Here is a 27945-nt window from a genome sequence, read left to right on the forward strand (position 1 = left end):
GAGCACCTGAGCGGCCGTTTGCGTCGCGGACTTTGTGGTAGGCACTCCACAGCTCTTTGCGGTAGGCACTCCACAGCTCTTTCACTTTAATCCTGCACTGCAGGGCATCCCGGTCATGGCCCCTTTCCATCATGTCCTTTGATACCTTCCCGAAGGTATCGTAATTCCTACGGCTGGAGTGCAGCCGGGGCTGGACAGCTTCCTCCCCACAAACACTGATGAGGTCCAGCAACTCGCCATTGCTCCATGCTGGGGCTCGCTTGGCGCGTGGAGGCATGGCCACCTGTAAAGATTTGCTGAAAGCACTCCACGCCACTCCTGGCTGAGCAAACAGGAAGGGAATTTTTTAAATTCCTGGGGAATTTTAAGGGCGGGTCACATGGTTGGTTACCTGAGGCCAGGACAGTAGAGTTTGAACTGATGACCAGAGTGGCTAGAACGGGCATTGTGGGATACTGCCGAATACTTCTGGAGGCCAGTCACAGTGTATTGGGCAGCCACACTGGCGCTGCAGCACTGCAGCGGCAGCGCAATACACGATATTCCTCTCGGGGAGGTGGAGTACATGCAGCGCTGCAGCCACGGAGATACAGCGCTGTAAGTGCCTTGCCAGTGTGGACGGGGAGTGAGTTACAGTGCTGGGGGAGGCTTTATTGCGCTGTAACTCGCAAGTGTAGCCAAGGCCTAAGGTTCTATAGATCCACAGCTTTGTAACTGTCATGATGTTCCCACAGAAGCTGCTGAAAGGCCCAAAACATGACAGTACCTACTGCTATACAAGAAGAAGAAGAAGAGGGTCCTTGCATACCAGACTGTAGAGAATATAGCTCTTTGGATGAAAGAGACTCTTAATTGTCAGTCATTAAGTCATTTACGCACTTGTAAAAGAGACAACAATGTGTGTGGGTATCTATAGGCTAAGGTTACTACAGCTTGCTACCTGCTTGTGAGATCATTTGGCAGGGAACAGGAATTGTCAGTTCTGCCTGGAAAAGCGATGCTGCTTTAAAAGAATGTCAATGTTATATCAACATCAATATGTGTCTTGTGTCTTGTCTGAGTGGTTTGAGGCATATGACCCTGGGGTGCCTCTTCCTCCGCTGAGCCTGGATAGACGTGTCTACCATGACTAGACTATGGAGTTAATGGACCTGAGCATGAATCCAAGTGAGTTTTACCCATCTTGATCCTGCCTCAGAGCAGGGGGATGGACTAGAACGACCTCTCAAGGTCCTTTCCAGACTGACATTGCTATGATCCCTTAATTCTGAATGACTTTTCACATGGATCCATGAGAACAGTGATGGGAAAGACTCCAGTTGGCCAAGAGGATGAAATAAAATAGAGGGGCAAATAGACCTTCCCCGTCTCATTTCGGCTAGTGTGATTTTACTGTGATATGTAATTCACACGCTCACCCAGATCCTGTCTAGAAACCATTTATAACTGGAGCAATAATTTGGGTTTCTCCCGCTTTTTCACTTTTTCAGGTGGACCCATTACCTTGAACTGGGAACTGAAGTAGAAGAAAATTCTACCATGATGTCTCTTGGTGTCAGCAAAGGTAATTTATCTTGCCCCTACCTAAGCTGCTTTGCAGTCCTCTCCTTCCTTAAGATCATGCTATTTGCTATTTGTTATATGAACTCTAACATCTATGATTTCCCCTATTCTAGTGTATGATGTCTGATATGTCATTGGTCCTACTCTTTCCTCTCAGCCTTACCCCCGTGAGAGACCTCTCCAGTACACAGGCATACTTTCTCCACCCTCCCAAATACCCCTCAGTACACATTCAACCACCAGCACCCCGCAAATATTCCTCACAATACACATGCACCCCTCCTGGACCCCCAAATATGCCTCCCAGTACACATGCACCCTTGCTGCACCCCCCCAAATACTCCCCCAATACATACCCATCCTGCACCCCTGAAATTTCTCTCTCAGTACATGCACACTCTTTCCACACCCCACAAATAGCCCCCAGTACACACGTTCTCCCCCCAGAATCAACCAAATACCCCATACACAGTTTCTGCATGCTCCAAAATACCCTCCAATACACATGCGCCCTCAGAATTCCCCAAATACACTTTTGAATACATACACTCCTCTGGCCCCCCCAAATACCCCTCCCAATACAGACGCACCCCTCCTGCACACCCCAAATACTCCCACCAGTACACACATACACCCCCCAAATATCCCTCCCAGTACTGTCACTCCCCCAGCACTCCCCAAATACCCCTCCCAGAACACTCTTGCCCTTTCTGCACCCCCCCTCAACTATGCCCCCCATATTCCCATATTGTGTCCTCTTTTTGGGAACCTGCAATATGGTAAGCCTAACTCTGTCCACATTCAGGGTTGTGCTGGTGTAACTACTGTGGTAACCTTTCTCCCCCACCCCCGCCGACATAGTTTCACTTGTGCAAAATCTGGGTGTGGAGCAAGCCGAACCCTTCTGGCCCTTTGTTGCTAGGGCTACCAACCCTCCAGGTTTGGCCATGAGTTTTGCAGAATTGGGCTCAATCTCCCAGAGGCTACTGAAGCCAATTCGGGAGATTTTAGGCCACTAAAAGTCCAGCTGTGCAGTGGGGCTAAGGCAGACTCCCTACCTGCCCTGGCTCCGCATGGCTCCCGGAAGCGTCCAGGGGCATCCAGGGGGTCTCTGTGTGCTGCCCTCGCCCCGAGCGCTGACTCTTCAGCTCCCATTGGCTGGGAACCATAGCCAGTGGGAGCTGTGGGGGCAGTGCCTCTAGGCAGGGGCAGTGTACGGAGCCACCTGGCCCCTCCATCTAGGAGCCAGACATACCAGCTGCTTCCCGGGAGCCACCTGAGGTAAGCACCGCCCAGCTGGAGCCTGCACCATGCGCCCCCTTCTGCACTCCAACCCCTGCCCCAGCCCTGAGCCCCCACACCCAAACTCCCTCCCAGAGCCTGCGTCCCACACCTTCTCCCGCACTCCAACCCCCTGCCCCAGGCTCAGCCCGGAGCCCCCTCGGCCCCACCTCCAGCCCAGAGCCCACATCCCCTCCTGCACTCCAACCCCTTGTCCCAGCCTGATGAAAGTGAGTGAGGGTGGGGGAGAGGGAGCGATGGAGGGAGGGAGGGGGTTGGAGTGAGTCGGGGTGGGGCCTCAGGGAAGGGCCGGGACAGGGCATGGGGCGAGGGTGTTTGGGTTTGTGTGATTAGACAGTTGGCAACCCTATTTGTTGCTGGTTTCCAACTGGAAAAGTTGGAGGCTTTTTGGCAGCAAGCTTTCCTCACACCTTCATATTTTTCAAAATTTTCTCCTGGGAAAACTGTTTGTATGCAAGGGGGAGGGATAGCTCAGTGGGTTGAGCATTGGCCTGCTAAACCCAGGGTTGTGAGTTCAATCCTTGAGGGGGCCACTTGGGGATCTGGGGCAAAATCAGTACTTGGTCCTGCTAGTGAAGGCAGTGCGCTGGACTCGATGACCTTTCAAGGTCCCTTCCAGTTCTAGGAGATGGGATATCTCCATTAATTTTTTTTTTAATTTTGAATGGGGATTTTTCCCATGCAAATTCCCATTTTCCATCCATCTGTACTCAGCCCCTTGCAGATAGTGTTTAGCAATCTGCAAGATCGATCCATGTTTTGATATTCCTCTCCCCTCCTCCCCCCCACATACGGCTCCTCCACACCCTAGCTTTCCTCAGCACCTTCCACTTTCTCTAGCCCCTCCCTAGGCTTCTTTGGTCCTCTCAAACACCACCCTGTCCAACCCCCACTCTCTCCCATTTCCCCTGAACTGCTTTCTCTCGCCTGATCTCTACCCTGCTGATGATGCAGCATGTCCTAATTACCAATTTATGGCATTTTCACATCTCCTGCTTCAATGTTTTAATTAATGTTAACAACACTTATTCCAGTCAATTATGTAATTAAGGCTCCTAATAGATGAGAGGACAGAGCCAATGGAAGATAAGTAGATTTTTGACAGAGTAGCACTGAAGGAAAGGGCATTATAGGGACAGGAGGCTAGTACTTGTGCCACAATCAAAATGAAAGCCCCATTGTGCCAGGTGTGGTACGCATATTCTGGAAGACATGGATTGATCACTTGCATTTGAAATAGCAATTTTGAATGGAAGGGTAGAAATGAGCAAGGCAAGGGTCTCTCTAGTCCGCTAATTTGAGGTTGTCATTAGACAAGGTTTGCAGGAGGGACTCCTATGTTCTTTCAATCTGTCCGTCCTTCCATTGAGCAAGTCCTAAACTTGTCTCACCACTAGGTGGCAGAAATGGCAAACCATGCATGACAACCAGAAACATGTTTTTTTCCAACTTAACACTTGCATTAGCTTCAGCCACTCTAAGTAGATTCAGGGAGAGGGAATGTGGAGGCAAACATACTGCCTTTTAGATAAGCGAGCAGACAGTCACCTGAATGTCTTTGGTTCTCTGTGGTAGAAAAACAACTGATTCATGCTAAATACCCCCCTTAAAGAAGCACAAGCAAATGAGTCTGTGAATTCTAGTAGAGGGTCCTGTAGGCCAGGATATCCAGTGTAAAGTGGCCCTCTAAGTCCATTCTGGAGTCTGCCTCTGACTTTGCCAGCTGCCAAAGCCTGTATGAGTGGGTGAAAGTTCCCTTGATATTTTAAATCTATTAGAATAAGAAGGGGGAAATAAGGGCTGGCTTCTGTTCCCAACTGGAATGGCTCCTGGATGGGTCTGTTGATAGTGGGAGTTCTGTGCTTATTCAACAAGCCCATTCCCTCAGTCCCCTAAACCATCTCCTCTTGTTCTGTATCAGGGGGTGTTATCCCACCTAGTGAAGAAGATCGCAAGAAGATCATCAGACAGATGAAGGTACGCACCACACTAAAAGGAGATAAGAGCTGGATCTACCCACAAAACTCAGACAATGAGGAGGAGATGAAGAGCAGCCCATTGTAAGTAGAGTTACCAGTCTCACCCACCCACAGCTTGTTGCCCCTTCCTCTCAGAATTCTGTGCTATTTTGGTAGAGTCCCTTCCCCAAACTCAGTGGAGTCATGGGACAACGCCATCACCGTCAGGCATTCCCTAAGGGTGGCACAAGGCCATGCGGCTGGCAGTGAACTCACAATCAAATGGACGCATTGCTTGTATTTACTTTTGATAGTTAAATGGAAATGACCTTTCCAGAGAACCATGAACCCAGCAGCTCGGAGGTATTTTTAATCCCCAGGAGATGTCCAACGGCAAATAGGAGAGGATCAGCTGAACTCATGGAGCCAGTCCTGCCCAATGCTCTGTCCCTGTGGTTGCTGGCATGGTAAAAAGGGGCTGCAAAGCTGCCAGAAGTGGGCAGATGGCGGTTGCCACATGTGGGGGAATCCTGGACCCTAAGTGTTGTAAAGCCAACACAGCTAGCTCTCCACCACCCCCTGCTGATCCCAGGGGCATAGCATTACCCTGGCAAGGTGCACTGGGCAGAGTGTGGGATACAGACACTTAAAGGGCCAGTGTTTTATTAAACTGCTTAATGAAAAACAAAACAAAAAATCTCCCTCCTCTCTAAACAAGCCTCCCCAGTGCTGATGAAACCTGAGTGCATCAGCAAGCTGGCAGCTGACCACAGGATGCCCCAGCCCCACACCAGTTTGGATGCTGTAGATTTTCTGGCAGGGACTTTTCTCCCTACTTGTTTATAAAGCACATCTGCAGCATGAGCACTCTCTAAATAATAGCAGCAAAATAGGGAGGCAGACAGTGCAATCCCAGAGGCTGGGTGAACCAGAGTAACATTCAGGAGACCTGGGTTCTATGCTTGGCTCTGCCACAGACTCACTGTGTGACTTTGAGCAAGGCACTTCCCACTCTTTGTGCCTCACTTTCCCCATCTGTGCAATGGGGATAATGCTCCTTGCCTCATGGTGAGGTGCTTTGAGATCTGTGGATGAAAGAGCTGGGTGAGTATGATGACACCAATGTGGTTCTTCAGGGAGCATTGCCTGCACGGGATTTCCTTCATGGGTGAATTCCTCTGGAAGTCCTCTCTGGCTGCAGCACGCCATCGCCACACTGGCACCACGATGTGCCATGCACATGGGATGGCACTGGAGGTGCATTTTACTCACATAACTGTCACATTTGGCATGTCTAAAGCAGTTGAGAATTGTGTGAATGGGACTGTTACCATTGTGATTCTGTTCCTCCCCCCCACCAGGCACTCACCATGTAGGTCTGGCAAGATCGACGGGGGATCCCCAGCCTCAGCATCTGTTACACCCCACGGTGACAGGTAACTGAAGGCTTCTGGCTGGGATGGTATAAATATGCAGTGCCATTGCAGCTTCCTGGACATGGGGTTCTTCGAGGTCTCCTCACACCCACTCCTGGTATTATTAGGTTATAAAATGTAATGCAGGAGGAGAGCTGCACCCATTGTGCTCAGCACAGCATTCTGCAAGCATTCATCTTGGACAGAGCATGGCCCCCATCCTGCAAGTTCATACATGCGGATGGATCCGTGTGCCAATGTAGTGCCATGTATGGTCCCAAGCACTGGCAGATTATCCAGTGGGCTGACGGGACCTGTGCCCAGGGGCCCTGGCCAATTTGGGGGCCCTGGAAAAATTTGTGCCCGACCCTCAGCAGAAATCTACCGCAGTGTGGCGGAAGTCCAGAACCCTGGCAGAAGCGCCAAGCAGGGAGTGGGTGGGGGAAGCTACGGCTCCTGGACCCTCACTGCGGCCCCAGGACTAGAAGAGCTCTCATTCTCTGCCATGGCTTCTCTCGTGTTAGAGCAACAGAGGGGGAGGCAGAAAGGAGCAAACGGGTTGCAGGGCAACAGTGTGTGTGTGGAGGTGGAATGGTGCACGGCCATGGGTGGAACAGGGGTGAGCTGCGGGGGAAAGGGGCAGAATGGGGTGTGGCCGTGGGCAGGGCCACAGGCAGAAGGGGCGGGACTGCAGGCAGAAGGGGTAGGGAGGGGCCCCCCCACTTGCTCTGACCCAGGACCCCAGGAAACCTTAATCCACCTCTGGATCCCTGTGCCAGTGTGCTGCCTGGGGATAAGGATCCAGCTGTTCAGATCCTAAGAAAATAAAAATATGGGGCAGTGATTAGCCCAGTGTTTGAGTCCCCTGCTGGCTGCAGTCCCATTGCTGAAGAGTGACAGTCCTCGCCGATCTGAATTTTTCATTAATAACTCTCCTGTGAGCAGTTTACTGCCGCTTCCCCCTTCTCCTCCATGACCTCTTATCAGTTCTCGTTGCGTTCCCCTTCTCCTTAGCTGGCAGGATTCTCCAGGGAGGGACTTTGCTTGAGGCCTTCCTGTAAAGCAACATGCACACTGGGGCACAATAGATAATAACAGCAACATTTGTGACATTGCAGGGAAGTGCACTGGAATAAAAATTTGGCCATTTTCTGTGCCCCAGGGCCAGTGGAGCTCGCTCTCCATGCCTGCCCCCCATGGCTGGTGGAGTTCGCTCTCACCTGGCAGCTGGAGGATCTGGATCTCCCCCTGCAGCCTCAAGGCTGGAGGAGCTCGGTCTTCCCGCCCCGGAGGAGTTCTGTGCCCCCACTGATTGGGGGGCCTGTGCCCCTGCTTGCCCTGCACCCTGCACACTCCTGTGACATTGGCAATGTGATGCCTTCGGGGGCATGTTCACCTTGCAGTGAAAGGGGAGGAGTGGAGTCTGCTGTAGCTGAGGTAAGGGAGAGAGCAAGGTGCTCAGAAACCCGATGGTAACGAGGACCACTGTCTTTTTGTTCTGTTTGTACAGCACTCAGCACGGGGGTCCTGGTCCGTGACTGGGATTCTGACATGCTACTGCAATACAAATAATTAATGGGCCAAGCTTTCCAAGAGCATCTAAGATTCTGGGTGCCCAACCTGAGACATGTTAAAAGGGGCCAGACTCACCAAAGCCCAGATCCTCAAAGGCCTAAGCACCTCTGAGGACCTGAGCCCCAGCCGCTACAAATCAGAGCCTTTAAGGTATCTCAGGTTGAGCACCCAAACATTGAAGCACCTCAAATGACTAGTCACTTTTGAAAATCCAGTGCGGCCATCCCTATGCTGCTTCTTCTCCAGTCCCTGTCCTACTTTCACTGTCAGAAAGACATTTCTGACTCAATATTTCACAGGTTTGTATGTCAGTCCTTTTAGCATGTCACAATTTGCTGGTTCTAACCCTATCTAACAATGTTTCCTTCCTGGTCCCCTAAGGGAGTGTTTCTCCAAACTCCTTCCCTAGCTGAACAGCAGGCCCCTTCTGCAGATGGACATTTTAATAAGTTAATGTAAATATGTTGTTCTATAAGAGAGACAATGTTTAATCCATTATCCATGCATTTATATTCCATCTGTGGATTTATGTTTGTGTCTGGAATTAAATAGACTGTCAGCACAAATTTTTAAAGAATGAGTCAGTTTCCTGATAGAGCCCTTTATAGCACATCCTGAAATAGTGTAAAAAAAATCCTTTGGAGCTAGTTGTAAACAATAGTGGCTACATAAACTTTGGATGGGGATATGAAATAGCATCACGGGGCTCGCTGCTCTGGATTTCCACTGTTGTGGCTTTGGACAGCAGCAGAAGCCCTGGTGCACTGACAGCCTTGTACCCTATGGATATTGCTGCTCCCATTTCTTCCTTGTGAGTTTTTGATTTCTATTCCCTGTGTAGGTTGCCAGGTTCCAAGCCCACCTCCGGTTACCTCATCAGGTTGGTATGCAGAGCCACATCCCCGGAGTTAGAATCACTGGGGCTGCAGGTGACAAAGGCTAAGACAGTAGAGGATAAAATGGGTGAAATATCAATATCACCTGTGTTTCACTGTTATGGTGGTGTCTGACTGTGGGGATCCCCTGTAGGTAGACATGTTTGGGTGCTTAACAAGCAGAGCCCTGGCAGTGATGGGAAATCAGATCTCGTAGCCTGAGGTCACTTGGTGGGGGTGTTAGGAAGTCTCTCCCAGTCCCTTGTAAACAGCAGTGCACTAGAAACTCAGAGCACTGTGGGATTCACCTTCCATTGCAGCACTAGGTGTTGACCAGCAGTGGACTTGGTCCTCTGTGGTCTGACAGAGGATCATGTATCCTGTATTGCCATACTCCCAAGTCCATTTGGGAGCTGATTAAGTATTGACTATGACCATGGAATGGTTTAATCTGTTTCTGACCCAACATCTTGCCCTCAACATGAGACATAGGCCCTTGCATTAGCCAAAACGCTAGGTGTATTCGATTCCTCTCACAATTCCATTACCCTTTGGGTGCTGGATGAATCCTTGTACACACTCAAGGGTCACAAAGTCATCATACTGCCATGGAATGCGAGGCTGGGCAGTACATCTCCATCAGGCTATACAGATCATAATGTACTGGAGGTGATGAGAGCCCTGCAATCTATGAGGAAAATCTGCAGCTTAATAGATTTGATGGAGAGACAGATTTGGGGCCCACTTTAGCATGGTCCTCTCCTCTAGGGCCTTTCTCAATGGCTCCCTCAGCCTTTCTGTAATTTTGGTTCTAAGATGGCCCTGCATCTAACTACAGTTCTCCTCTTCCTATAGGGGGGTGTTCACCAGGACCATTGACAAGACTCCGCCCGAGAGCACCTTCTATTCCAATGGCACGCAGAAAAGGTTTGTCTGATCCTATTCTTCGTACAAGACCTGGTTGGCATTTTGGAATATTCTGCATACACTGGTGCCCAGTCTTTGATTTCATACAGTGCCTGTAGAGTCCCACAGATCTCCATTAAACTCTGGCAGAGCCACTCCAACCACAATTCAGATCCAGAGATGATGAAGCGTCTAACAAGCTAGAGAGACTTGGACCCAACCCGCTGCACTTGAAGCGCATTCAAAACTCCAAACTCGGATCCCAATTCTGAGGCTTCATGCCATCTCTCAACTGAACTGGTTGTGGCACATAGTGGAAAGGTTCATCTTGGCCCATCACTGACCTCTGAGAAGGCTGCCAGAAGTTGTCTGGAGTGGGAGTGTTCTGGGTGTGCCCTCATTTTTTATCTTGGGATGCTTGTCCCAGAAATCATGTGCTGATTAGAGCTTTTTGGGGTGGGTAGGAACCTTGAGAAAATGTCCATGCTGGTTTCATTCAATAATCATTGTAACAAACATGTCACAAAAACAACAAAAATATTTTATTACGATGATGATGTTGTTGTTTATTTTTGAAAGCTCGAGTGGTGGGGCGAGGCTGTGGTCACACACCTCTCACCCCCCAGCTTGCCACTAGCCTACTCCTGAGCGCTCATTACATGCCCCTGGCATGAGGAGTACTTGGGGGATGGAGAGTTGCAAAGCTAGCATAGCCAGTCCTGTGCCTTCCCCATGGCAGGGTGATTTTCGGCTTCTTTGCCACCATGGCACACCCATGCATTTCCCCCTTTACTGTCCAGTGGATAATGCTAGAGAGAACAGTGTTACAAGATGTGTCTCTCTCTCCCTTGTAACAAGATAGGGTTGTGTGATGGAGGGGGATTCCAAACCTAGTAATGACAGTTTTCAGGAGCCCTTGGGAAACTACTGGGCCCTCATATCTATCATATTATATCCTGGGCCCAGGACAGCTCAGAAGAACAATGTGCTGTCCATACACTGGCTAAAGTAATCAACATGATCCATTAGGTCATCCTTTTTGCCCTTCTCTTGTGAAACATTCTCGAATCTGCATGGGAGGGAAGCTGGTGGGAGGGCAAGAGGTCACAAGTGTCACATTAATGGAAGTGACTGTGTGTTATCTGCAGTGCTGCAGCTCAGGCTAAGAGTGCCAGCCTCCCCCACTTCTCCTCCGGATACAAGATGACAACTGAGGATTACAAGAAACTGTGAGTGTACCAAGAGGAGCAGTACACTGCTTATCCAACTGCAGGGCCTCGCCTGGTCAAAAAAAAAAAAAAAAAAGCCGCGATCGCGATCTAAAAAAAGCCGCGATCGCGATCTGCGGCGGCAATTCGGCGGGAGGTCCTTCACTCCCAGGCGGAGTGAGGGACCGTCCCTCTCCGGAGCCGCCGCCCCAAGCACCTGCTTGAGAAGCTGGTGCCTGGAGCCGGCCCTGCGCCTGGTGCAATCGCCTGCATGATGGAGCCACCTGCTCAGCCAGGCTGATCGCTTGGCTTGCTGAACATTCCACTGCCATTCGTTTTAAAATAAGTTACTGTGTGGAGCTTCCTTCTGCATGGGGTGAATTTTGTTCTTAGTAAACCCAGTTGGGACAGGAGTCAGAAGCCTCCAAACTACCACAAGGGATGCTTGCTTTGCCGTATCTGTGGCTTGTCTGAAAGCAAGAAATGCAGAAATCTCATGTCCGGGCCTGCTGCCAGGCCACTGCCTGATTTTTCTGATCAAAGCAGGTTCTGGCTGAGCATTCAGCGTTATCATCTGTTGAGGCTCAAGCCCTGTAAATCAGAAAACCTGGACAGGGATATATTTTCACCATTGTGCCTGGAAAATAAAAGTGCCTCTCCCATGAATGAGCGTCAGGATTCCTTTAGGTGCTGCACGGACGTCTACCTCTAAGTCATCTCATCATCTATGCTCACCTGGCTAAGGCTGTTTCAAAGTCTGTTATCCAGTGTCCATTGCTTTAAATTCTTTTATTACTAGGTACAAAAGCCAAGACATTAACATAGTTCTCCTCTTCTCTTGGATTCAGGGCTCCATTCAATGTCAGGCAAATATCAGTGGAGTCAGATGAAGAGAAACCATCCTTTTCCCCAGATGAACATAAGAAGAGGTACAAACTACTGCAGCCAATATCTTTCCATGCAGGGGTTTTGGGGATTCAATGGACACAACAGAAAGTATCTTTTCATCTTATCTACCAGCATCATGCAGGTCAAGTTTATGAAAATTTTAGCTGAGCCAGTCAGAATAATAATGCATTTCTATATAGAGTGCATCAATGCCCCCAGGCCTCCGGGCTCCTAACAAAATATAATTAAAAGCCTGACGTGATTCAAAATGACAGTATGGCCCAATTAATTTCCTAGCAAGTGAGAGGAGGTGGGGAACCCATCAGCTACATACAGTCTATGTGAATGGATGGAAAAAATGGTATAAAGACTCAAGATTATCCTGGGAGTAAAGTGAGCAAGCCACTTTCTGTAGCCAGACCCGAGCTCCAGAATTCTAAGTCTGGATATTTTTGCATTTGAATCTAAATCCAGATCTGAACTTCCATAGCTCAGGCCAAGCGCTAGCTTTCACATCACTTCCTCTGTAAGGCGGGACTTCCTGGAACACTGCCTCAGAAGCAGCGAATCAGAGTTCCTGACACTTGAAATAATATTTTCAGAAGTACCTTTTTCTGACATGGGACTTTAGGAATGGAAACATATATTTTGGCAGACTTGTTGAAAGTCTCTGGGTAAAGATAAAAGAGGTAAAAACAATGGTGATGACATGGTAGGGGTCCACTACAGACCACCTAACCAAGAAGAAGAGGTGGATGAGGCTGTTTTTAAACAAAATCATCCAAAGCATAGGACTTGGTGGTGATGAGGGACTTCAACTACTCAGAATTACATCTGTTGGGAAAATAACACAGATTATCCAGCAAGTTCTTGGAATGTATTGGAGACAATTTTTTATTTCAGAAGGTGGAGAAAGCTACTAGGGGAGAGGCTATTCTAGATTTTATTTTGACAAATAGGGAGGAACTGGTTGAGAATTTGAAAATGGAGGCAGCTTGGGTGAAAGGAACCATGAAATGGTAGAGTTCATGCTTATAAGGAATGATAGGAAGGAGAAGAGCAAAATAAAGATAATACATTTCAAGAAGGTAGACTTTATCAAACTCAGGGAGTTGGTAGGTAAGATCCCATGGGAAGCAAGTCTAAGGGGAAAACAATTGAAAACAGTTGGCAGTTTTTCAAAGAGACATTATTAAGGCACAAGAGCAAACTATCCCACTATGTAGGAAAGATAGAAAGTATGGCAAGAGACCACCTGGCTTTACCAGAAGATTTTCAGTGATCTAAAAATCAAAAAAGAGTCCTACAAAAAGTGCAAACTAGGTCAAATTACAAAGGATGAATATAAACAAATAACACAAGTAGGTACGGGCAAAATTAGAAAGGCCAAGACACAAAACAAGATCAAACTAGGTAGAGATAAGTGGTAACAAGAAACCATTCTACAAATACATTAGAAGCAAGAGGAAGACCAAGGACAGGGTAGGGATGTTACTCAATGAGGGGGGAAAAACAATAACAGAAAATGTGGAAATGGCAGAGGTGCTTATTGACTTGTTTGTTTTGGTTTTCACCAACAAGGTTGGTGGTGATTGGACGTCTAACACAGTGAATGCCAGTGAAAATGAGGTAGAATCAGAGGCTAAAATAGGAAAGAACAAGTTCAAAAAACAAGCTAAATATGAGTCAACAGTGTAACACTGCTGCAAAAAAAAGCGAACATCATTCTGGGATGTATTAGCAGGAGTGTGGTAAGCAAGACGTGAAAAGTAAATCTTCTGCTCTACTCCACGCTGATTAGGCCTCAACTGGAGTACTGTGTCCAGTTCTGGGTGCCACATTTCTCGAAAGATGTGGACAAATTGCAGAAAGTCCAGAGAAGAGCAACAAAAATGATTAAAGGTCTAGAAAACATGCCCTGTGAGAGAAGATTGAAAAAACTGGGTTTGTTTAGTCTGGAAAAGAGAAGATTGAGAGGGGACATGATAACAGTTTTCAAGTACATAATAGGTTGTTACAAGGAGGGAGAAAAATTGTTCTTCTTAGCCTCTGAGGATAGGACAAGAAGCAATGGGCTTAAATTGCAGCAAGGGAGGTTTAGGTTGGACATTAGGAAAAACTTCCTAGCTGTCAGGGTGGTTAAGCACTGGAACAAATTGCCTAGGGAGGTTGTTGAATCTCCATCATTGGAGATTTTTAAAAGCAGGTTAGACAAACACCCGTCAGGGATGGTCTAGATAATACTTAGTCCTGCCATGAGTGGAGGGGACTGGACTAGATGACCTCTCGAGGTCCTTTCGAGTTCTATGATTCTATGATTTTGCCCACATTCCACTGTGGGCAAAAAAATGAGGTTGGCAGCACCCCATCCACATTTAGTGATACCAAAATCTTCAAATGAATCTGTATAGACACACCTGGTCCATTCAGCAATCCAACTGTGAAGCTCAGGCCCCACACTCTGTATTTGCATTGTTTTATTATGTACCATATTGCAACCTTTCATTGCCCTTGGACAGTAATCTCCTTGAGCTAGGGACTATATTGATTGCTTGGCACATTTCACCCATTGCACCGAGCTACGTACACGCCTAGTACAATATAAATAGTATGCAGGTGGGAATTGATACCTGGCCACCACAGTGATGGGTACAGATTAAACGGACAGATAGGCCATTGTTACTACCCTTGGCTCTTGCTTGATTTATGTTCTTTCCAGCGAAGTCTGGTACAAGCCTTCAGTGACTCATTCACCTCTAGTCCCCTACCATCTCAGTCTCCTGCCTCCCACCTTCATCACTGGAATGTGCTCTTTTTAGTCCTGAGGGCATTCTGTGCCAAAAAAATTAAAATTCTGTGCACAATATTTTACAATTCTGCAAATTTTATTTGTCAAATAAATGTGGAGGCTCCAACATGGCATTGGGGAGCACAGGGCACTGGCTGCACAGAGGTAGGAGGTCACTGTGCAGCTCCCCCTCCCACCCCCAGGACATGGACTCAGCGATAAGGCTGCACCCAACCTTGACACAGCGCAAGGACCAGGCCTGCCCCAGTAACACCCCAGAGCCCTGCACCTCCGTGCCATGTGCACCAGGTATGGGCAGGCAGGATCCAAGTGTGGAGGGGCTTATTGGGGCGGGAATCCAGGTGTGGGTTGAGAGGGTTCTGTGTGGGGCAATCTGGGTGCAAGCGGCTCAGTGGGGGATCTGGGTGCAGGGGGATCTAGATGCACAGGAGCTTACTTGGGGGGTTCTGGGTGCAACGGTAACGGGACTCTACAGGAGGATCCAGGTAAAGGTGGTTAGAGCTTAGCAGTGGGGTCTGAGTGTGGGGGGATAGAGCTCAGCAGTGGGATCTTGGTGGGCTCAGTGTGGAGAGCCAGATGCTGGGGGAGTGGGGCTTATGGGGGTTGGGACCCAAGTGCAGCTGGTTGGGGCTCGGTAGGTTGGGGATCCAGGTGCTGGTGCTCATCAGGGTGGGCCAGGTACAGGGGGAGTGGGGCTCATTGGGGGGGGTTCTGGGTTTGGGGTGGGTGAGGCTTGGTGGGAGGGTCTGAGTATGAGGGGGTCTGGATACATGGGAGTTGGATGGATGGGGGATCAGCTCCCTGTACAGTGATCTCTCCCGCTGCAGCTGAGGAACGATGGGTGCAGGAAGAGCTGGTGGGGGGGAGGGTGAGAAATCTGGGGGAGGGATGACATGGCCCTGGATGCCATGCAGGGGAAGATGAAGTTCTGTCCTCCCCAGCCCAGCTGGGACTAGCAGCTGAGCCCGGCACAGGGAAGGAGCCACCAACAGTATCTTCACCAGTCCCGCCCCCGCCCCACAGTGATTTGCCTTTCTGTCGGCTGCCCCGTGCACCCGAAACATACTGCTGGGGAGGGTCGCATGACCGCTTTTGTGGCTTCCCTTTGCTTCCCTATCAGAAAGTCATTTTTCTGTGGGGAAACAAAGAAATCTGCAGGGGACATAAATTCTGCATCTGCGCAGTGGCGTAGAATTCCCCCAGGGGTATCTCTTCCTTCCCTTCCAGGACAGAGGCAGCCAACAATGTACTGAGGCGCACAGCCAGCAGGGAGCGCTCTTACGTCCTCTCTGCTGCCAAGAAAAGCCATGGGTGAGTCTCATGGGAGAGGTGAACAGAAAGGGAAACTATTAGCAAATGTTTCACAGGGACTTATGGGCCTGATCCATTGAAGGCAATGTGAGTCTTTCCATTGGCTTCTATTGGCTCTGAATCAAGTCCTAACTGAGAAAAGTCCAAGGAACTGTAGAACTGGGCATATCCATTGAAGGACCTTTGAAGTGTTTCCCATCCGAGAGGGAAAGGAGCAAAAGGAAAGAAAAACAGCCTGAAATCTTTGAAAAAATTATTCCTAACAGTCTAGAACCTACAACTAAGACCCATATTTTCAGGCCTGTCTGCTCAGAACATCCCAAGCACCTGTTTTCTCCAGCCCAGCTTTATTGCACCAGGGAGAGAGGGGGCAGGGGCAGAAGGGGCTTGTAAACATTAGTATGGGCCAAAGAATCTCCCACAAAGAAATTGGATTCCAAGCAGGATTTGCATCCAGTTTAGATAAGCTCCTTGGGGCAAGGACTGTCTTTTACCATATATTATGAGCCCCCATCTCAGCAGCAGCTCCAGTAGTAGTGTAAGTATGCAGGAGATACTGCAGGTGTAGGAAGCTCCTCTATCCACCTCTCCTCGGGGGTTGTAAAGGTCAGTTCTACTGGTCAAAATAAGATTGATCTCCCAGGATAAATAACTGCAATTTTTGCAGCTTAAAGGGCATCTTTTTCTCTCTTGGTCTAACTCGGGGTGGCACAATGAGGTGGCAGGGAGGCTGGCAGTGCCTGTGAGGGAATGGGAGAAGCAAAGAAGGAATGTGCCACAACAGTGACATAAAGTGGTGTAATTTACACAAGGGCAATAAGATAGTGTACCTTGCACTGATTTGGAATTCAGCTGGTATGCAAAACAAATGCCGTAAACAAATGCCGAGGCAGAAGGATTTTGTGTGTAACAAGAAAAAAACTACTAAAAGAAAGGTGTAAAATAAGAGAGGGTGGCTTTATTTTACACCTTATCAGATGCTTTTCCTGCTTTTGCCCCCTAGGTGTGTAAGTTACATTGGTTTTGTATACCCACTCACTGCTAAATCTGTGCAAACTGCATTACATGGCCCTATATGTAAAATAGCATCACCCTTCAGGTCTCTGTTGAATTTGTCTCAGCAACTCCCGTGAGAACTGCCCACATGCCAGGTTTGCTCACTGGCTTCATGCAATCTTTGCCCTTGTATCTCCTTTACAGAAGCCCAACACAAGAAGTACCACCCTTCATTGCCAAGAGGTGAGTTACTGGCTCTGTGCCCCAAAAATTACAGTAGAACTCCCCTTCTATGGTACCATCTCAGTGTAGTGGTTTCTACTAAGGGCTAGGGTTTGGCGTTTCCATCTGGTGTGAAATTGGAGGCAGGGAAAATGCCTAGATAGGCTGGACCCATCCATCTAGGCTGACTTATACTGGCACTGGAAAGCTCCTAGTGGGATGAACACGGCGACTTAGGCTATGTCTACACTGGCACATTCATCATTACAACCTTTTTTGCTCAGGGGTGTGAAAAAAAACACCCCCCTGAACAACAAGGGGTTGGATGGAGCGGCGGGGGGCAGTCAGGGGACAGGGAAGAGGGGTGGATGGGGCAGGGGTCCCTGGGGTGGGGGAGGGCACCAAGGAACGTGGGGGGTTGGATGGGACAGGAGTCCCGGGGGGTAGGCCATGACCCCCTCGTGGGGTGAGGAGGGAACCGGTTGTTATGATTTTGGCAGCTCATCACTGATTGTAAGGTGCGCAGTGTAGACATAGCCCTAGATATTGAACTGGAAGATGACAGCCGTGGATTGTCAGGAAACCTGAAATTGTGTTTGGGAGATCATGGGGACCCACTTCCTTTCCTCTTCCAGAAGAGATTGACCCCTGCAATCAGGGCCACCATTGGGCTTTTAACTTCCTGAACAGTCAGTCCCACACAAAGAAAGGCTATCGAGGTGAGGGTAAGGGCTTGCTTCACTCAGCCAATTAATAACATATTCATTGTTAAGTCCAGCTGTGGACTCCAGGGACAGAAGCAAAGTTTGACCCTAAGATGTGCAGAGAAAAATTCTACAGCATGAGGGGAGACTAAATAAAATGTTTGAACAAGTGTGTGTGCATGTGTGTGGAATGATGTGATGTTTGTGTCTTTATTTTTCATCCTGAAAGGGTTGAGATTGAGGAGGAAGGACGACTGCGCATGCAGAGTCAGCCCCTTCCGGCTTCATCAAGGTTCGGTCTTAGTGGCAAAAGGTAGTGTCCCTGACTCTGGATTACTCTGTGTGTGTTTGGGATGGGGTCCATTTTCCAGCTTGTCTTTCTGTGTGACACTGAAGATAGTTGCTGGTGAAAGATGACAGTCTTTCTGACCACAGTTGATGATGGAGGGTCCCCTCCCACAAGAAGCACCAAGAATGACTATGGCTGAAGATGGTACTGTAGGCAGGGTAGGCCAGAGTTCTGAGGTGGCACTGAGCATTCTCTCTCTCAGGTGGTTGGCTGGCTCATATGCTCAGGGTCTAACTGGCCACCATATGTGGAGTTGGAAAGGAATTCTCCTCTAGCTCAGATCAGCAGTGACCTTGGGTGGGTTTTGCTTTCCTCTGCACTGTGGGGGTGCAGGTCACTTCCCAGGATTATCTGGGTGTCTCTCACTTCATCATTTCCCTGCCAATGCAGGGTTTTGGACACTGGTGCACCTCAGTCCCTTCTATTCTCTGCCTGTGGCACGTAATAGTCTAGTCTCCTGTGGTCTCCTCTACTTTGGTCTCATTTTGGGTTTAGTGTGTGGGTGCTGGGTGATGCTGGTGGCTTGTGTTCTATGGGAGGTTAGACTAGATGATCTAGTGGGCCCTTCTGGCCTTAAACTCTGTTACAACCTTGGCCACACCTGCTGAAGAGGGGAGGGGGCCAAAAGAAACAGGTCAACTAATTCTAGGGGACAAAAGGGCAGGGATGGGAATGGGGCCAAAGGGAGCCATTCCTTACTTTTCCTAGTGGGCTCCCCACTGCCCCCAGCAAGCTGTACACCTGCCAATCACAGTGGGAGAGATTTTTGAGTTTGAGTCACTGTGGCTCCCTCCAGTGCTGCACCAGAGCCCAGGCACAAAAGTAGCTAAAAAGCCAGACAAAGAGCTTCCCAGGTAAGGTCATGCACACACTCTAAACTCACATAATCACTGTGAAGTGTCAAGACCACTTGCAATGAACATCAGGAACACCTGAGCTCCATTTTGATTCCTGTGGGAAGAGGGGAAGCGCTCCAATCCGGTAGAACAGTTTATTCAGTATTTCAGAAGTGTTCCTTGCACTGCTGCAGGGAGCAGACCTTCACTCCACGGGCACGCATTTCTATCTGGGATGGAGTGTTCAGTGCAGCGCTGGGTGTCTTGGAAAGCAGGGGGGCATTCACACTTTATCTTGTGTTTTATTAATTATTTATTGTGATTATCAGTGATAAAGTGGATGAGGAGAAGCCTGTTGGGACTTCTCCAGGTGAAGCAATAACATCCAAACCCGCTCTGGCTACAGGCAGAAGGTAGAGTTGCTGTGGAGTTTGTTACATGAAATGAGCCTGCATGCCAGTGGGTGCTCCCAATTCATATGTACTTTGTGTGGCCGGGGGTGCTACTTGCTATGCTATTGCCTTTACTAACTCCACTGAGGAACGGGTGATTCCTTTCAGCATTGAGAAAGACGCTGCTCTGCCCAATGAGGAAGCAGTGAGGCACTTAGTTTGTTCTACCCAGGAGTAGATGGGGGCTGCTGGCTTCCCCATATTCAGATCTCCTCTGCCCCAATCTCAGTTATACCCGCCGGTCCAGCTGAGAAGGCTTGCTACCCATTTCTTTTATACAGACCTCCTCTGGCCTAGGTTATACCCTTTGTCTATTTCAGAGATCTTTCTGTCCTTTCCTCAGATTCAGACTTCCATGGGTGGAAGAAACTCATTTGCTTACTATGTCCCATGTTAGTGCAGTTCTTTTCCCTCTCACGTTCACTGTGCAGAATTTGTTTGCTATGATTTGGTTGGATCAAAACAGGCTTCAGACCTATTTATTTGGCATTTCCTTTTAAATTATGTCTTCCTTTGCTATATGGAACTTCAATAACTGTAGAGGACTTGGATGTACCAATGAGTTTGTAGTAGCATGCCGGTTAATTGCAACTTTCTTTCTATATTTATCAGTGAAGAAAGAGTTATAAATGTCCCCAAGCCAATGCCTCAGAGTGAAATAAAGTTGAGAGTCACCTCCTCCCCAGAGAAAAGGTAAAGTTCAGATTGTGTTGATGTTCCCTTAGTTAAGGTCCATGAATAGATCCCAGTGTCTCATTATTGCAGCGAATGCATGATCATAGAGCACTGGCCATGGTGGGAGTTATCTGACATGGCCACTCCTACCAGTGCAATCATTCCATGTGTGGGATAGTCTCCCAAAACTCAAAGGGGATTGTTGTTACTTGAGCTAGGCAGGGCAAAGAGTGAAAAAAGATTACACTGTAAGGAACAATTGGCAGAGCGAGAAAATAGACACAGCAGCTGAACAGGTCCATGGTGGCTCTGATTTATATGATTAGCTTGAGCAGAGTGGACTATCCCCCAGTATATTTTTCTGTTTTTTCCTATGCACCCCGTATTATATTTCAGTAAGTTATATTAGGCTACAGTACAAGTACTACATACTGAGTCTTACTTTTGTTTTTTTGTTACTAGTGACAAACCAGTTAAAGCGGAGCCTGACCTGATCTCCTGGGATGAATCGATTCCAAAAGCCACCACCATTTCCACAGGGGAAAGGTAGAGTCCGTATGAAACACCTTCCCTCCTCCTGCAGTGAAATGAGCGTTGTGCAGAGAGTGAAATAGATGTTGTAAAACTCACATAGGCTCAACAGTAAGACTCACATACAACATAACAAGGGAAAATCCCCACTTCATCACACTAGGAAAATGGGGCAGCCTGACATGAAGGTAGCATGGCAAGTATCTAAATGCCTCTTCTACCCCTGGAGCACATTCTATTCAGAAGTAGCTGTTGTGGGTGTTCTCCCCACATCTCTAATGAAAGCTGCCCACCACTGCCCTACTTACCTTCAACGTAAGATCAGTGATGTAGCGCTCATTTATATAGCTCATTTCATCTAGCAGGATCTCAAATCAGGTTTGACTGTTGACTGATTCACATGTGCTGGAGAAAGAGAGGAGAGGAAGATGCAAATTGAAGCCCTTGCACTAATGTTACCATGAGAATTCACCCTGAGGGCAGGTGGTGTTTAAGACATTGCATGCCCTGGAAGTTTCCCCTATTCCTTTCCCTCTCTCTCTTCCTTCCCCTGATCCCCACTCCCATCTCAGAAGACTCTACTAATTTGTATAGTTTCCACCTTTAAGAGAAACAGCTGCCAACTCCAGCTCCCAGCAGCCTACTAGACCAGAATAGCAACCTCCTTTCTCCAGGCCTGGCAGCTTAGAATCATAGAATATCAGGGTTGGAAGGTATCTCAGAAGGTCATCTAGTCCAACCTCAAAGCAGGACCAATCCCCAGACAGATTTTTGCCCCAGATCCCTAAATTGCCCCCTCAAGGATGCTCAAACCACTGAGCTATCCCTTCCCCAGAGCTCAGCTCTAGCAATCGTTGAGAAAGAACCAGAACTCTCAAATGAGTCTAGTTTGCTTTAAATACCAAAGGGGAAGGGACAAATGGCTTGTAAGCCCCTTCAAACAGGTCCAGACCACCAGTAGAAACACCTGTATCATCCCTTTCCCCAACACTCTTGAAGGGTAGACACCTCCTCTCAGCACAGCAAAGGGGATTAACCCCTTTCTTGCTCAGCCAGAGATGGGGAACATATACACCATCACACTTCCCTCCTGTGCCCAGAGGTTGTGTCTCCAGCTCAGGTGGGAGGCAGGTTGGTGATGCAATGTGTGATGGAAGCTTGCAGTGAGGCTTCCTGTGCTGTGGATAAATTGACTGCCATACAACCTCTTTCACCAGTTGCAAAGTCATAGAATCATAAAATATTGCAGTTGGAAGAGACCTCAGGAGGTTATCTAGTCCAATCCCCTGCTCAAAGCAGGACCAACACCAACTAAATCAATCCAGCCAGGGCTTTGTCAAGCTGGGCCTTAAAAACCTCTAAGGATGGAGATTCCACCACCTTCCTAGATAACCCATTCCAATGCTTCACCATCCTCCTAGTGAAATAGATTTTCCTAATATCCAACCTAGACCTCCCCCACTGCAACTTGACACCATTGCTCTTTGTTCTGTCATTTGCCACCACTGAGAACAGCCTAGCTCCATCCTCTTTGGAACCCCCCTTCAGGTAGTTGAAGGCTGCTATCAAATCCCCTCTCACTCTTCTCTTCTGCAGACTAAATAACACCAGTTCCCTCAGGCTCTCCTCACAAGTCATGTGCCTTAGCCCCCTAATCATTTTTGTTGCTCTCCACTGGACTCTTTCCAATTTGTCCACATCCTTTCTGTAGTGGGGGGCCCAAAACTGGATGCAGTACTCCAGCTGTGGCCTCACCAGTGTTGAATAGAGGGGAATAATCACTTTCCTCAATCTGCTGACAACGATCCTACTAATGCAGCCTGTGACAAGGTTGGGACTCACCACCGCAGCGCCTCCTGCTGGTTACCTCTGGGAATTAGCTCAGTCCAGTGGAGCGCCCTCTCTCAGTGGTGTCCCACCCGTTGCCTCGCCCTTGGTTGGCGTCTGAGCCCGCGTCACTCACCAGCTCACAGCGTCCTCTTCCGGACCACTGCCCTACGGCAGTGCCCCTTAGTCCATCCACACCCCCTTCTGGGGGTGGGGGGGTGCAGTTGATTAGCAGTCTCTCTACGCCCCAGCCACCATGTCCAACCACACACCCCCAAAGTCTATCCCTCTTGTCAGGGATCGGGTGTAGTCTATAATGGCCGCTCCCTACGGCCAATGGCTGGATGTACTGCAAGGGGGGAAAGGAGGACCCAGGCCCACCCTCTACTCTGGATCCCGGCCCAGGGACCCTCTGGCGGCAGCCTCGCTGTCCTCCTTCTCTCCCCTCCGTCTGTCCACGTCCCTGGGCTGCTTCCCCTTTGGTGCCTTGCGCTGGCTAGTCCCTCCCCCTCAGGGCCTGCAGTCTGGCAGACACCAGGCTGGAGTTCCCTTCTGCTCCCCCAGGCCTGCCCAGTGCTGTCCTGTCCTGTCCTGTCCCAGGTGCTAGTCTCCCCTCTGAAGACAGACCTTCTCCCATGAAGGTCTGGGACAGGCTGACTGTTCCCTTCCTGTGCAGCCTTTTTATAGGGCTGAGCCAGGCCCTGATTGGCTGTCTCCAATCTGGGCCCCGATTAGCTCCCACTAAGCCCTTCTCTGATTGGCTGCCCATCTGCGCAGGCCCACTGGCCTGCTGCAGCCTAAATTCTCCAGGAGTGGGGCAGCCGCCCCACTACACAGCCCAATATGCCATTAGCCTTCTTGGCAACAAGGGCACACTGTTGACTTATTTCCAGCTTCTCATCCACTGTAATCCCTGGGTCCTTTTCTGCAGAACTGTGGCTTAGCCAGTCGGTCCCCAGCCTATAGCAGTGCATGAGATTCTTCCATCCTAAGTGTAGGACTCTGCACTTGTCCTTATTGAACCTCATCAGATTTCTTTTGGCCCAATCCTCCAATTTGTCTAGGTCACTCTGGACCCTATCCATATCCTCCAGTGTATCTACCTCTCTCCCGCAGCTTAGTGTCATCTGCAAACTTGCTGAGGGTGCAATCCATCCCATCATCCAGATCATTAATGAAGATGTTGAACAAAACCAGCCCCAGGACTGACCCCTGGGGCACTCCATTTGATACCAACTGCCAACTAGACATTGAGACGTTGCTCACTACCCGTTGAGCCCGATGATCTAGCCAGCTTTCTATCCACCTTATAGTCCATTTATCCAATCCATACTTTTTTAATTTGCTGTCAAGAATACTGTGGGAGACCGTATCAAAAGCTTTGCTAAAGTCAAGTCCACGGCTTTCCCCATATCCACAGTGTCAATTATCTCATCATAGAAGGCAATCAGGTTGGTCAGGCATGACTTGCCCTTGGTGAATACATGTTGACTGTTCGTGGTCACCTTCCTCTCTTCCAAGTGCTTCAAAATGGGGAGGGATAGCTTCGTGGTTCGAGCACTGACCTGCTAAACCCAGGGTCGTGAGTTCAATCCTTGAGGGGGCCACTTAGGGATCTGGGGCAAAAAGTACTTGGTCCTGCTAGTGAAGGCAGGGGGCTGGATTTGATGACCTTTCAAGGTCTCTTCCAGTTCTATGAGATAGGTATATCTCCATATATTATATTAAAATGGATTCCTTGAGGACCTGCTCCATGATTTTTCTGGGGACTGAGGTGAGGATGATCGGTCTGTAGTTCCCCGGTTTCTCCTTCTTCTCTTTTCAAAGATGGGCACTATATATGCCTTTTTCCAATTGTCCTGGACCTCCCCTGGTCGACATGAGTTTTTAGAGATAATGGCCAATGGCTCTGCAATCACATCAGCCAACTCCCTTTTTCCAATTGTCCTGGACCTCCCCTGGTCGACATGAGTTTTTAGAGATAATGGCCAATGGCTCTGCAATCACATCAGCCAACTCCCTCAGCACCCTCGGATACATTACATCCGTTCCCATGGACTTGTGCATGTCCAGCTTATCTAAATAGTCCTTCACCTGGTCTTTCACCACTTCTTCCTAGAGCCACATAGTTCCTAGGTCATTCTTGGCAATATCATTGGTGCCCATGTGGAGAAGTAGGAAGGGGTAGCCGTCCGAGGGCTTGATCAGTCTCGGCAGACACTCTGTCACATCCTGAATTCTAGCTCCAGGCAAGCAGCACACTTCTCAAGTTTCCTGGCCTGGACGGCAGATGGATGACTCTGTCCCCCTTAGGAGGGAGTCCCCAACCATCACCACCCGTCTCCTCCTCTTAGGAGTAGTGGCCAGGTCCATCCCTAGAACAATGCAACTTATGCCTTCTGGCCGAGGGGGTCTCCTTCTGATCCCTTCCCTCAGATGACTCCTCCAAACCATTACCCGCCATAGTACCTGTGCAGAGAACCTGAAAATGGTTTCTTACCTCTATCTGTATTGGGGGTACATAAGTTCTCCTCTTTAATCTTCTGAAGGTCACATGCTGCCAATTTTCTTCTCCATTCTGCACTGCCCTCTGATTCTTCAGCATGCTATGCCTGCAGTACCAAATGCTGACTTCTATCCAGAAAGTCTTCATTTTCTCTGATGCAATGCAGGGTTGATACTTGGGTCTCTAGTCCTTTAACCTTCTCTTCCAATATGGAGACCAGCTTGTACTTCATATAGACGAAGTCGCTTCTATCCTCTGGGAGAAAGCCAAACATGGCACATCCTGTGCAGGTCACAGCCGCTGATTGCTCACTATCCATATTGTTTTCCTTCTAAGAGCCTCTTCAGATGTTTTATTTATTGCTCACAGAAGCCTGAAAGGCAAAAACTCTGTGGGAACTCCCCCCAGGCAAACTTCCTCTGTTTGCAGCTCACTTGGTTCGCAACTGACTGCTTTTTATAAGGCTGCTGGCTTGAAGCAGTTGCCCCGGCTCAAAGCTTCCCTCCAATCAACCACTCAAGGCCCATCCGGAACAAAGCACTCCCAATTTACACTTTTCAAACAAACAAAGTCAGCACCTGTTAAAATAAACCAAATGCTCTATGCTCAGAAGAGCAGGTTAAAAAATTTCCTTTGACTAGTCTTCCCATGTTCCCCACAGCAGGTTTGTCTGAAGGTAGGAAAGGAATTTGGGGAGCAGAAGAAGAAAGACTGAATCCTTTTCACTCACTACGTGTCTTATTTCCATAGTGAAAAGGAGGAAGTGCATGTGAACAACTGTGACCACATTTCTTCTGAGGAGAGGTAGCATTCCCTTGATGCCTCTGAATTTGGAATAATCTCTTCAGTTGATTTGTAGAATGTGGTAGCTGGGTCCTTACTTTGAGTAGCAGAAGAAGGCCCTGACACACGTAACCATGGACATCCAGCCTCCTTTTAATTAGTAATCAATGTGTAGAGTATTTTCCTTTGTGCAAGTGAAGGTCAGGGTTACGATAATGGTGCCAACATGAGAGGAAAGAACAGAGGAGTGCAGACACGGATCTGACAGTTAAACCCTCGAGCTTTTTTTGTCCCATGCAGTTCATTGAACTTGGTGGTCAGTGATGCAGCATCAGCTTCTAGTGAGGCTGCTGAATTTTTTAATGTAATTCAAAGCATTTATGTATTTTTCTCTGCATCAACTCATCAATGGCAAATTTTGAAGCAACATCTGGGAACATCCTCTCTGACACTGAAACCACTGAGTGCCACATGATGGGAAAGTCGAGTGGAGGCGATAAAGCCTATCAAACACCAAATTGGGAAGATAGATGATGCCATAGTTGCCATTATGGAGGATAATGTTATGACAGGAACTGTTCGCGGCGGTGATTTAAAAGGCCCCCAGGGCTCCAGCCGCTGGGGGGAGCCCCGGGACCTTTAAAGTGCTCCCGGAGCTGCGGCAGCCGGGCTCCCGCGGGGATTTAAAGAGCCTGGAGCTCCGGCTGCTGCGGGGAGCCCCGGGCCCTTTAATTCGCCCCTGAGCCCCGGTGCGCCCAGCCGCCTCTGCAGCTGGTAGCTCCGGGGTGATTTAAGCCGGAGCCCCAGGGCCTTTAAATCTTGAAAGGCTCCGCCTCTTCCGGTTGAGCCACGCCTCTTCCGGTTGAGGCCACACCCCTGCTCAGGACTCCAGCGTACCGGTAAGTCCTTTAAGTTACTTTCACCCCTGCACGGGATAATCCCATAAGAGACTCCGAACAACAATTCAAAGTTGAATTCTTTAACCAGGTGCTAGATTGTGCAATACAGTCAGTTGAAGAACGTTTCATGCAGCTCAAAGAACACAGCAGTATAATTAGGATGTTGTATGATATTCCAAAACTCCTCACTACAGCTGAAGAAGACCTACACCAGCAATACAGGGCACTAGAGACAGTGTTGACACATAATGACATGTGCAATATTGATGCAAGTGATTTAGGTGATGAACTGAAAGCCCTTTCAAGATACATTTCAGCAGGATCAACTCCAAAGGCTGTTCTGGAATATATGTGCACAAATAAGATGACCACCCTCTTTCCAAATGCTTTTGTAGTTCTGCGCATACTTCTAACACTTCCTGTAACAGTTGCCAGTGGAGAACTCTTCTCCAAGCTGAAGTTAATAAAAACACATCTACGCTCCACAATGACACAGGAGAGGCTGGTTGGTCTTGCAAGCTTCTCAATAGAGCATGAGCTGGCTCAGACTGTGGACCTTCAGGAATCTTTGCAACCAAGAAGGCACAGAAAGCACCACTTTGATTATTCAAACAAATAAAAATGCCAGTGTTTACTATGCAGACAAGAAAAGTTACATTTGCTGTTCAGGCGTTTGAAAGTTAAGTGTTACTTAAAATTTTTGAACAAGGCATTTTAAGTTGTTAGTTCTCCTTTATTGGGGTAGGTAGCAGAGCAGTACCATGAGAGGAGTAGAACAGGAAGAAGGCAGAATCGAGACCTTTCAAAGTTTTGGCCCAAACGAGGGGGCATAGGGGTGTCATTTGAGCTCCCTGCCTCAGGTGCCAAAATGTTGTGGGCTGGCCCTGTGAAAATGGCCTTGTCTGAATCCCCATATGCCTGCCATACTACCATCCTCTGTCACTCACCCTGATGTTCAGGGCTGGTCCCACCTCCCTGATACACAAAGCAGGAAGTGGGGAAGTTTGCATTTATTTTCCCAAAACAAAGAAGCGTTTCCCAGTAAGAAATATGCTGAGGCTCATCCCCAGAGGATGATGCCTTTTCACTGTTGCCCAAAACTGTTGGATGCTGAGGCTTCCCAAGAAGCCCAGTCTCCCTGTTAGACATTGGGAAGATTCAGGAGAGCCCTTTTGGTTTTTATAAATGCCAGATACAAATATTCAGGAAATGGGTAATGCAAATTATCATGCTCTGCACACTGGATATGTTTCCTAAGGGTGATCTCTTTCCTTTCTTCTAGCTATCCTGATTTCCTGGAGGCTGGCAATGAATTTGACCCAATAAAGTAAGAGCAGAGTCTGTTAACAGCATCA

The 27945-nt window shown here is 48.6% G+C and overlaps 1 protein-coding gene across 2 annotated transcripts in view; it reads left to right on the forward strand.

Moving 5' to 3' along the window:
• The window catches only part of ZNF185 (zinc finger protein 185 with LIM domain), a 103621-nt gene that overhangs the window by 30590 nt on the left and 45086 nt on the right, over positions 1-27945 (forward strand). For both annotated transcript variants that reach the window (XM_065556254.1, XM_065556255.1), the window contains exons 2-15: positions 1491-1564; positions 4787-4925; positions 6185-6259; positions 8655-8693; positions 9544-9615; positions 10743-10823; positions 11651-11731; positions 15727-15810; positions 17011-17049; positions 17962-18045; positions 19247-19330; positions 19982-20062; positions 20507-20590; positions 27873-27917. In XM_065556254.1, the coding sequence (XP_065412326.1) occupies positions 1540-1564; positions 4787-4925; positions 6185-6259; positions 8655-8693; positions 9544-9615; positions 10743-10823; positions 11651-11731; positions 15727-15810; positions 17011-17049; positions 17962-18045; positions 19247-19330; positions 19982-20062; positions 20507-20590; positions 27873-27917 (1013 nt within the window). In that variant the 5' untranslated portion in view covers positions 1491-1539. The remainder of the gene's footprint in view (positions 1-1490; positions 1565-4786; positions 4926-6184; positions 6260-8654; positions 8694-9543; positions 9616-10742; positions 10824-11650; positions 11732-15726; positions 15811-17010; positions 17050-17961; positions 18046-19246; positions 19331-19981; positions 20063-20506; positions 20591-27872; positions 27918-27945) is intronic.

Source organism: Chrysemys picta, chromosome 9 (assembly GCF_011386835.1).
Source record: "Chrysemys picta bellii isolate R12L10 chromosome 9, ASM1138683v2, whole genome shotgun sequence".
Classification (NCBI taxonomy): Eukaryota; Metazoa; Chordata; order Testudines; family Emydidae; genus Chrysemys; species Chrysemys picta.